This window comes from Oreochromis aureus, linkage group 6 (assembly GCF_013358895.1).
Source record: "Oreochromis aureus strain Israel breed Guangdong linkage group 6, ZZ_aureus, whole genome shotgun sequence".
In the NCBI taxonomy this organism is placed as follows: domain Eukaryota; kingdom Metazoa; phylum Chordata; class Actinopteri; order Cichliformes; family Cichlidae; genus Oreochromis; species Oreochromis aureus.
In genome coordinates, this window is record NC_052947.1 from 6,929,880 (window position 1) to 6,939,467 (window position 9,588).

At 40.5% G+C, this 9,588-nt stretch overlaps 1 protein-coding gene and 1 long non-coding RNA gene across 2 annotated transcripts; one reads left to right on the forward strand and one right to left on the reverse strand.

Annotated features, from left to right (window-relative positions):
• Positions 1-3,560: 3,560 nt before the first annotated feature.
• LOC120440603 lies at positions 3,561-4,493 on the reverse strand. Its single transcript, XR_005613379.1, has 3 exons — positions 4,436-4,493; positions 3,854-4,055; positions 3,561-3,710 (listed from the first exon to the last, which is right to left on the reverse strand). It is a non-coding gene; the product is annotated as an uncharacterized LOC120440603 (long non-coding RNA).
• A 273-nt stretch (positions 4,494-4,766) lies between these two features.
• On the forward strand, positions 4,767-6,943 carry LOC120440601 (B-cell receptor CD22-like). The gene is made up of 4 exons (XM_039613340.1): positions 4,767-4,948; positions 5,464-5,820; positions 5,918-6,178; positions 6,351-6,943. Exons 1-4 carry the CDS (start codon positions 4,786-4,788, stop codon positions 6,374-6,376), a joined length of 807 nt encoding a protein of 268 aa, XP_039469274.1. The 5' UTR covers positions 4,767-4,785; the 3' UTR covers positions 6,377-6,943.
• The last annotated feature ends 2,645 nt before the right edge of the window (positions 6,944-9,588 follow it).

Genomic DNA, 9,588 nt, shown 5'->3' on the forward strand with positions numbered 1-9,588 from the left:
AAATTTCAAGAAAATAAGTCGAAATTTCAAGAAAGATAACTTGAGTTATCTTTCGAGTTATGGATACTTTTTTTTTAGTGGCAGAAACGGGTTTCCATAGTCAGGAGACACATCCAAGCAGAAAGATTAGATTAAGAGATTACTTTATAGAGTGATCATTTATTTGTTGCGTGCCATCAACATACGATACGATGGAGTTTCTTTTCTTAACACAGTTACAAAAAGTGTGTGAATAAATATATTGATTTGATTTGATCAGATCCTGAGAGTTTATAACTCACCTATCAAAGCAAACAGCTGTAAGGTGCAGTTCTGACATCTTCTGCTGTTCTTGGCTTCACAATAATAACTCTCACTGTACTGATGTGTTTGGTAAGTCTTCATTCTCCTTGTATCAAGGATAATTAACTGCAGGGTTAGTGTCACTATTACAGGTCAGCATCGCTGAACTGCTCTCCACTTTACTGAGTTAAAAGACAGACAGCTATCAAACAGAAATATCTCCATACGGCACCTGGTGCTTGTAGATAACAATAATTATCCTGTGATGCAGTTTAATAAGTAGAACAGGGACAGATTGTTAAACCTTTAATGCACTTGTTAGTTTCCACTCTGATCGCACTGCAGTCAGATTCATGAAGAATTTCTGTCAGTGTGAAAACCACAGGAAACCAAAATAGACTTAAGGCGTGACAAACTATTTACAGCAACAGAATAGGTAACAAAAATGTCACCTCTGGTGCATGTCCAGTGCAAGCATACATCATAATATACTAACAGAACATTTGCTTCATTTCAAATCATCTTTTTTTGTGTGACAATAACATTTTTTAAACAAAACCAATAGTGGTAGCATTTTAGGGAAGCTTAGCTTTATAACTGTAAACCGTAGTATTTATATAATGAATTAAACTGGAATTCACCCTAATTTCTCAGTGTCCACATTTCCTTCATTTCTCAAGTTAAATGCAGACATACAGCACTTGATACAGAGAGAAGGACCAAAACAAATCCTCCCACTGCACCAGTTAAACTCATAGGTGCTCCGGTCATCTGTCTGTGTAACTTCAGAAGCAGTAAAACATGGCAGCAAGTAAATAATGTAACCACATGTACACACCAATAAACAATTGGTAACCAATAAACAATTCTACTTTCAAAGGTGAAGGTCAAGATCTCTAAAGAGTCTTTTACTCTCTGGTGTGCAGGCAAAAGACAAATCACACTTCTGAAATATGTCAACTTCCTTCCTCTTCACAGCTTTCATGCGCACAACGAGCCAATACAAGAAAAAATGAACTTCCTGATTTAATCTTTGTACTGTTGAGTTGGTGATAAACATCTGAGGTTTATCACCAACACGACAGTTTCAGCTTCTTTTAAGCTGCCATGTTGATGCAGCTCTTTGCTCTTTTATCCACATTTGATAACCACACACACAGTTTATAGTACCATTATCATACTAGTCATCTGTAGCATTCTGAACTGAAGCACCTGCTGCTACAGGTGATTGCCATACCATAAAAATAATGAAATTATTGTGGTAAGTAGAGAGATCTCAATCTTTATTTGCAGTCCCTCTGTTTCATTAACTGCTCAACTACAGGAATGCAGCTCTATTAGCATAACACCCCTAATCAGCAACAGTGACCATAGATCATTAAACGGCACAGCAGTCCCAGTCATGATGGTCATTACTCACTACTAAACAAACAGCTGCAATTCACATGATAAATTAACAATAAGAATGAGAGATGCACACAGGATAACTGAAATAGCTCTTATAACACTGTGACTCAACTCATCAATGTCAGCATGAACATCCCATGAGACTTTGGGCTCATGGCCCTGCTCCTTCAGCCACTACAATGTTCTATAAAAAACAAACAAACCCCTAAATAATAATAAAACATAATAAATAAGAAAAGAAGCAAAACAAGTTTTCTATCTAACAATTGCACACATTCATGCTCTCATGAACAGATAGGGAGTAACCTGTGGTTTAGTATCGTGCCCAAGGATACTTTGCCATGCAGACTGGAGTAGCCAGGGAACCAAAAACAACCACCTGATTGTCAAATGACCTGCTCCACCTTCTGAGCGACAGCCACCACCTAGAAGTGAAGGCTGTGGCCTGAGGAGAAATCCAGGGCCCTAATGTTTGTTTGAAGTGTCAGTGATCAATGTGTCCTAAGATTCACATCAGAAGAGAAGACTTCAAACTTCAGGTTTGACAGGACGAGTTGCAGCAAGAAAGCCATTGCTAAGACATCAGAATAAGACAAAGAGGCTTGCCTGGGCCATGAAATACACTGGACTACTGAAGACTGGAAGAAGGTATTATGGACTGATGAATGAAAATTCGAAAACTTTGGTTCATCTCGCAGGATCTTTGTATGCTGCTGAGTAGACAAAAGGATGGTTCCACAGTGGCTGTGTCCAAATTCAGGGGCTGCATCCTTTGGAAGCCGCATTTGTAGGCTGATTAAGTCACAGCCAGGTGATGAAGGCTGTCCAAATTTGAAGGCTGCTCCAAATGCGGCCCACAAATGCATCCTCCATTTCCCTGGATTTGAAGGATGGGTTGGGTGTATCTTTCGTGGCCCACCCTATCCCAGAATTCATTGCGATCCATACTGGAGAATTTTGTTCGCAGGACTCTAATTTAGAGACTTTAGAGAGATGGTGAAGGATTTATTTACAATGTGGCACCAGGTGAGGATAGATACATATATACAGTGGAACAGGTAACATGGGGCTCCAGGGGGTGGGGGGGTCCGAAGGTGAGGGAAGGTCCAGGGCAGGCACACACACGCTCCTCTTTTACACAGTCCGTGACACATCCACAGGCATGCAGGCAGCAGGAGAGACGAGCAGACATTCCGAGAGGTCTGTACACAAAGGAAAACAACATTAGGAGGAAACTCTGGGAAATCACAAAAGATACTCAAAAGGCTAGGCTACACTGACGCCAGGTAGTGCGACAATCCAGCAAAGAAGCAGCATCTCCTGCCATCTTAAGTAGTCTGCCAGGAATAATCCTTGTGATGAAAAGCCAGAGCAGAATCAGTGTGAACGAGCTACAGGTGTGCGTTGAGAACAGGTTCAGAGGTGAGGAAGCAAAGTCCAGACAAAGACAAAAACACACCATACCCTCTCCAAATCCTCAGAACCATGACATGTTTACAGTTGTTCACAGAGGATTAACCTGAGTGACCTATTCCTGGACCTTTTTTTTTAAAAACTTTAATAGTTTGAAGAAACAGGAAGTCTCTGGCAGTGTTGTTGGATCTTCTAAAGCCAGATCAGACCTGGATGGGGTGCTGCAACTGAGACCTGGGATTTGTTGACGAGTAAAGAATCACACAGGGTGGTCTGCAAAGAGAGCTTTAGGATGCTTCCTCCCACTGTACACTGCATCATCCATCAACAGGGTTTGCAGGGCTGCCACACCACTAAGATGTTTTCAGAAATATGCAAGCAGAAGATGGTGGATGATATATTACTACTAGTATAATACTTCCAACTCTTTATTCCTAGATACATTTTTACTTGCCTGTTAACAGTAGTCATGATCTGGTGGTACATCCTCCAAGGCAGACACCCCAGGAGACAGCTGGTCCTGCCAAAGAGCACCAGTGACTGCCTCCAAACCAGCCTCCCCCTCATCCCCTGCTGCATCATCCTCTAGGGCCACAAAGTCACCAGCACTGAGGCAGATGTTGTGGAGGAAGGAAGAAATATATAATATATATATTTATACTATAATATTTTTTTATTTCAAAAATTAAATATTAAAAATAAAAAAATAGCACTGGGTGTCACTTATGTGAGGTACAAAGGTGTGGTGCACCTCCAGCAGGATGATGGCCCTGAATCTCGTCTTCATCATTCCAAAAACACGCTTTATCATGGAGCGTGCCCTGGAATGATTGCTGTTAAAGCACTGGGCTCCCACACCTTGCACTTGCTGTTTGTAGGGAATGATGAGTGGGGGGTGGACGCTGAAGGCATGAGAAACCTCCCTCTGCAAGGATGGGCTCACTCTGTTTCCTCTGAATAAAAAAGGTTTTAATCACCACCCATGAAAAATGATTACCCATGAAATAAAAGTACACCACGTATCACACTTTGGTAAGTTAACAGTTTCCAAGTACTGCAGATAAACAATCTGCCTTCTCCTCACCTCTGCAATTATATTATCACTTCCTGTCTTTTTTTTTTAATCTCCATTGATTAGTGACCCTTTCAGACCTCTCAAACATAGTGAAGTCTTCTAAAGAGAGCTACTGTAAAAAGTCTTCTAAAGACATATATTGGCTTAAGATAAAGACAGAAGAGGAAGTCCACACACAGGCTGTATGGTTTGACTGAATTGTTTTGGTCACATGCACTTCTGCAGTGTTGGTTGTTCAAAGTAAAAAAATAACTCAACTAAACCGGATGTGATGGTGGGTGCTAGTGGCTGCGTGTTGTGGCTTTTATTAGTGACTTAGAGAGCAGAGACCCACAAAGGTACCTGAGTGCAAAACAACATAAAACACAAAATAAATAATGAGTTAAAAAAGGTGTTTTATTAGAGGTTTAATCCTAACACACCAGAAACTTGAACTTTTATTATGTTCTCACACATATTACATATTAGGATTGAATTATGACGATGAAAAACTGATACATTTGCATCACTGTGTGTATAAGAGGTGTGAAAAGGAAGGAAGGGTGCTTTTACTAACCTGAACTCAGTTTTCTGCCTGCAGACCACATCAGAAAGGTTCTTAAGTGACAATGTCCTTCACCTTTGTAAATAGAATTGTTTTTTTATGTGTCTACATTATTTACCTGCTGACATTTCTTATTGTCTCTGAAGTCACACAGCCAGATGACGGGGCAGCTATGAGTTTAACTGCAGCACTCAGAGGATTTTTTATCGTTCTGCTTTCTGTGTCAGGTACTGTGTGTCTACATTTCACATTCACTGTTTTTTCAAACAAGAGGCATGTGGGAAAATAAAGTGGAGTTAAGCCTCTAAAATCAGGCTTAATTAGCCTGTAATGACTTGTAGAAATGGACAGATATATGTCCATTAGGTATATATCAGAGTTTTTATGAGACTACAAAGCAATCATTTGTCCGACATTGCTGGACACCAGACCGGTTTGTACATTCAGGCGCAGTAGCACAATATTCTGTCATTTTCTATGCGCACTGCATCATGGTTTACTGTGTTTCTAGTACTTCACTGTACTTTGAGACCATTTGATCTTTTTGCTCTGAAAACAAACAGGTGGTTGAAATGACAAGCGAGTCAGTGATATAATAACACAAAATGTTAGTCAACAGATGTAAAACATTTTATAATTCTGCTGTCATTGCACTAAAACAAATTCATTTACTATTATCACAGAGACTCCAGATACAATAGCGCATGTGTTATTATGTTTTCTGATGTGCTCTGTGTTACAGTGGTACAGAGTCAGAATGGATGGGGAGTGACTTACACTTCTACTCAGATCTGTGCTGTAAAAGGATCATCAGTGGAGATACACTGCACCTACACATACCCACCCAGAATAAATAATGAAATTATTGAAATTCAGAAGAGATTATGGTTTACTAAATTGCAACAAGATGTACCTGTGGATCTAAAAACTGACCCAAACTATGACGCTCGAGTGGAGTATCATTTTTTTCAGAACAACAGCACTCTGAGAATCACAGACCTGAGGGAGAGCGACTCAGCTCAATACAAGTTCAGGTTTGAGACAAACAGTCGTATTGGACGTTATACTGGCACTCCTGGAGTCACTTTGCTTGTTACAGGTAAAAAAAAAATTCACATTAATGTTTATATGTATCTGTAACTGTTGCCGAAATAAAGCATTACACATGTTTATGGGTTTTTTTTTTCTTCCTCCAGATGCTCCAATACGCCCCTCTGTGTCAGTGACTCTCTCGGGTGAGATAGTGGAGGGCAGCTCTGTGACTCTGACCTGTAGCAGTGATGCTAACCCAGCAGCTAGTTACACCTGGTACAAGCAGAATGATCAGAAACCTCTCAGTAAAGACTCCCAGCTCATCTTCAGCTCCATTCAGTCTTCTGATGCTGGAGAGTATTACTGCATAGCTGTAAATGACCTGGGGACAAAAAGGACTGGACACAATATCATCATTGTGAATTGTGAGTAAAAGACCATTAATATTTAAAAAAATAAAAAATTATTCATATATTCAGATTCTGGTGCTGTAGTTCATTCAGAAGCTTCAGTAGCTCAATTAACAGAAAGTCAATTAAACTGCAGGGACTTTGGTACATTTAGTTAAAAGCAACCTCTGTGAATCCTTCATGTTAGTGTTCTCGTATCTGCTGGATGCATGAGATGAAGGTGATGAAGGAGCATCAAAGAGTGTCCGGAGGAAGAGGAATAACATTGCCAGAGAGCTAAAAATGAACCTGAGTGAACTACTCATGTGCATGTTTATGTTAATGGACAAACTGTCAGAAACAGATTGCATCAGGGTGGAGCTGGAAATCCTTTAGTCAGACGTGTAATCACAGCCTAGCACTGTGCAGATGAACTGGCATTAATAAGATAACACCAGAACTGGCAGGTCCACCACTCGTGATAAGAACAGACAAGAATTCACACTGAGCACATGTGACAGAGATTGGATTTGCTTGCAATTTTTATGTAAAATATTTGCTCCCTTCTTGATTTCTTAGTTTTTTGCATATTTGCCACACTTGTTTGTTTGAGGTCATCAAACACATTTTACAATTAGACAAATGCAAAACGCAGTGTTTAAATGGTGTTTTAATTGATTTAATTTCATTTATTAAGGGAAAAGGCTATCCAAACCTGTTCTTTTTAAGTGAAATCTTTATTCAAAAGTTCTAGAAGTGTGATGAATTAGCAACATTTTTAAAAAGAAATCTGTAAGTGCGCAAATACTTTTTGATAGTACTGCGCCTGATCACTTGGTGTTCGCTGCTCGCTCTATCACTTCAGTATCACTTCCTGTTCCTGCTCAAAGACAGTGGTGTTTCTGAGTAGCTTATCTGCTTAGCAATTTAATTAAAAACTTTTAAATACATTCTTTTTTCATAGTATAATCATCACGTGCTTCATCCGAAGCACACTTTCTGTGTACTCACTACCTAATTTATAGTAGTATTCACTCATTGTCTGTACTGTTTCGCTAGCTTAGCTTAGCTCGTAGCCGACTCGTTAGCACCATGGCTTCTTCAGCTGTGTCCCAAAACGTTGGCTGCATCCTTCGGAGGACCCGGCCTTCGCGGTCTACGTGGGCCGGGTCCTTCAAAGACCGAGAAGGCCGGAAGTGCGAGGCTGTGAAATGGGACGGTCTAGCCTTCAGATTTACCTCACCGCTGTGTCAGTGGAGTTTAATAAACTCGGCCGTCTGCTCCTTGCTGTCTAAAATGTTACAGGACACTGGCTTAAATTCTCCACCGTCTCACACTTCTGTTTAATCAGTTTTCTGTTTAACGTTTATTCAGCTGTGTGAAAATCCCGGAGGAACCCATCCAATGGATTAATGAAGTTTTATTTAATCTAATAATCTAATAACTTTGATCTCAGCCAAACCGATTTACTCCGGAACAAATAAAACACCGAAAAAGGCAAACAATTACATTTTTAAGTTATCCGAGTGACTTATATATCATGTTTAACCTGAGTAGCGAAAGAGCGGGGGTCTGAAAACGATGAAGCCGGGAGTCCGCTGCTCTCGCCGACTGGAGTGACCATTTAACCCCCCCCGGCTTGCTATCGAGCGGGTGGGTAACAGACGTCTCCGAAAACGTCGGCTAACTTTTGCAAATATACGATGTCTTGATAAAACAAGCAGATATTTGTAATTTATACAGCTACTTTCTCACCTGAAAATATGTTAAAAGTTTATTTTGCGACCCAGAAAGATTAATAAGACTAATTTTAAAACTTAGTAGCGGCCGCCATTGTTGGCAGCTGAAATTTGGCTGGGCCGCGCTATTCAATTCAATTCAATTCAATTCAATTTTATTTATATAGCGCCAAATCACAACAAAAGTCGCCTCAAGGCGCTTTATATTGTACAGTAGATAGCACAATAATAAATACAGAGAAAAACCCAACAATCATATGACCCCCTATGAGCAAGCACTTTGGCAACAGTGGGAAGGAAAAACTCCCTTTTAACAGGAAGAAACCTCCGGCAGAACCAGGCTCAGGGAGGGGCGGGGCCATCTGCTGCGACCAGTTGGGGTGAAAGAAGGAAAACAGGATAAAGACATGCTGTGGAAGAGAGACAGAGATTAGTAACAGATATGATTCGATGCAGAGAGGTCTATTAACACATAGTGAGAGAGAAAGGTGACTGGAAAGGAAAAACTCAATGCATCATGGGAATCCCCGGCAGCCTACGTCTATTGCAGCATAACTAAGGGAGGATTCAGGGTCACCTGGTCCAGCCCTAACTATATGCTTTAGCAAAAAGGAAAGTTTTAAGCCTAATCTTGAAAGTAGAGATAGTGTCTGTCTCCCGAATCCAAACTGGAAGCTGGTTCCACAGAAGAGGGGCCTGAAAACTGAAGGCTCTCCCTCCCATTCTACTTTTAAATACTCTAGGAACAACAAGTAGGCCTGCAGAGCGAGAGCGAAGTGCTCTAATAGGGTGATATGGTACCACAAGGTCATTAAGATAAGATGGGGCCTGATTATTTAAGACCTTGTATGTGAGGAGCAGGATTTTGAATTCAATTCTGGATTTAACAGGAAGCCAATGAAGGGAAGCCAAAACAGGAGAAATATGCTCTCTCTTTCTAGTCCCTGTCAGTACTCTTGCTACAGCATTTTGGATCAGCTGAAGGCTTTTCAGCAAGTTTTTAGGACATCCTGATAATAAAGAATTACAATAGTCCAGCCTGGAAGTAATAAATGCATGAACTAGTTTTTCAGCGTCACTCTGAGACAGGATATTTCTAACTTTAGAGATGTTGCGCAAATAAAAGAAGGCAGTCTTACATATTTGTTTAATATGTGCGTTGAAGGACATGTCCTGGTCAAAAATGACTCAGAGTTTCCTCACAGTGTTACTTGAGGCCAAGGTAATGCCATCCAGAGTAAGAATCTGGTTAGATACCATATTTCTAAGATTTTCAGGGCCGAGTACAATAACCTCAGTTTTATCTGAATTAAGAAGCAGAAAGTTAGCGGCCATCCAGGTCTTTATGTCTTTAAGACATTGCTGCAGTTTAACTAATTGGTGTGTGTTACCTGGCTTCATGGACAGATAGAGCTGCGTGTCATCTGCATAGCAGTGAAAATTTATGCTATGTCTTCTAATGACGCTGCCTAAGGGAAGCATGTATAATGTAAACAGAATTGGTCCTAGCACTGAACCCTGTGGAACACCATAATTGACCTTAGTGTCTGAAGAGGACTCTCCATTTACATGAACAAATTGGAGTCTATTAGATAGATATGATACAAACCACTGCAGCGCAGTACCTGTAATACCTACAGCATGTTCTAATCGCTCTAATAGGATATTATGGTCAACAGTATCGAACGCTGCACTAAGGTCTAGCAG

Bases quoted from the DNA above. Each gene is read 5' to 3' on its own strand.
- LOC120440601 (XM_039613340.1), top strand. From the start codon at position 4,786: ATGTCCTTCACCTTTGTAAATAGAATTGTTTTTTTATGTGTCTACATT. The intron at 4,949-5,463 runs GTACTGTGTGTC...TCTGTGTTACAG, and splicing joins CGTTCTGCTTTCTGTGTCAG to TGGTACAGAGTCAGAATGGA. The intron at 5,821-5,917 runs GTAAAAAAAAAA...TTCTTCCTCCAG, and splicing joins AGTCACTTTGCTTGTTACAG to ATGCTCCAATACGCCCCTCT.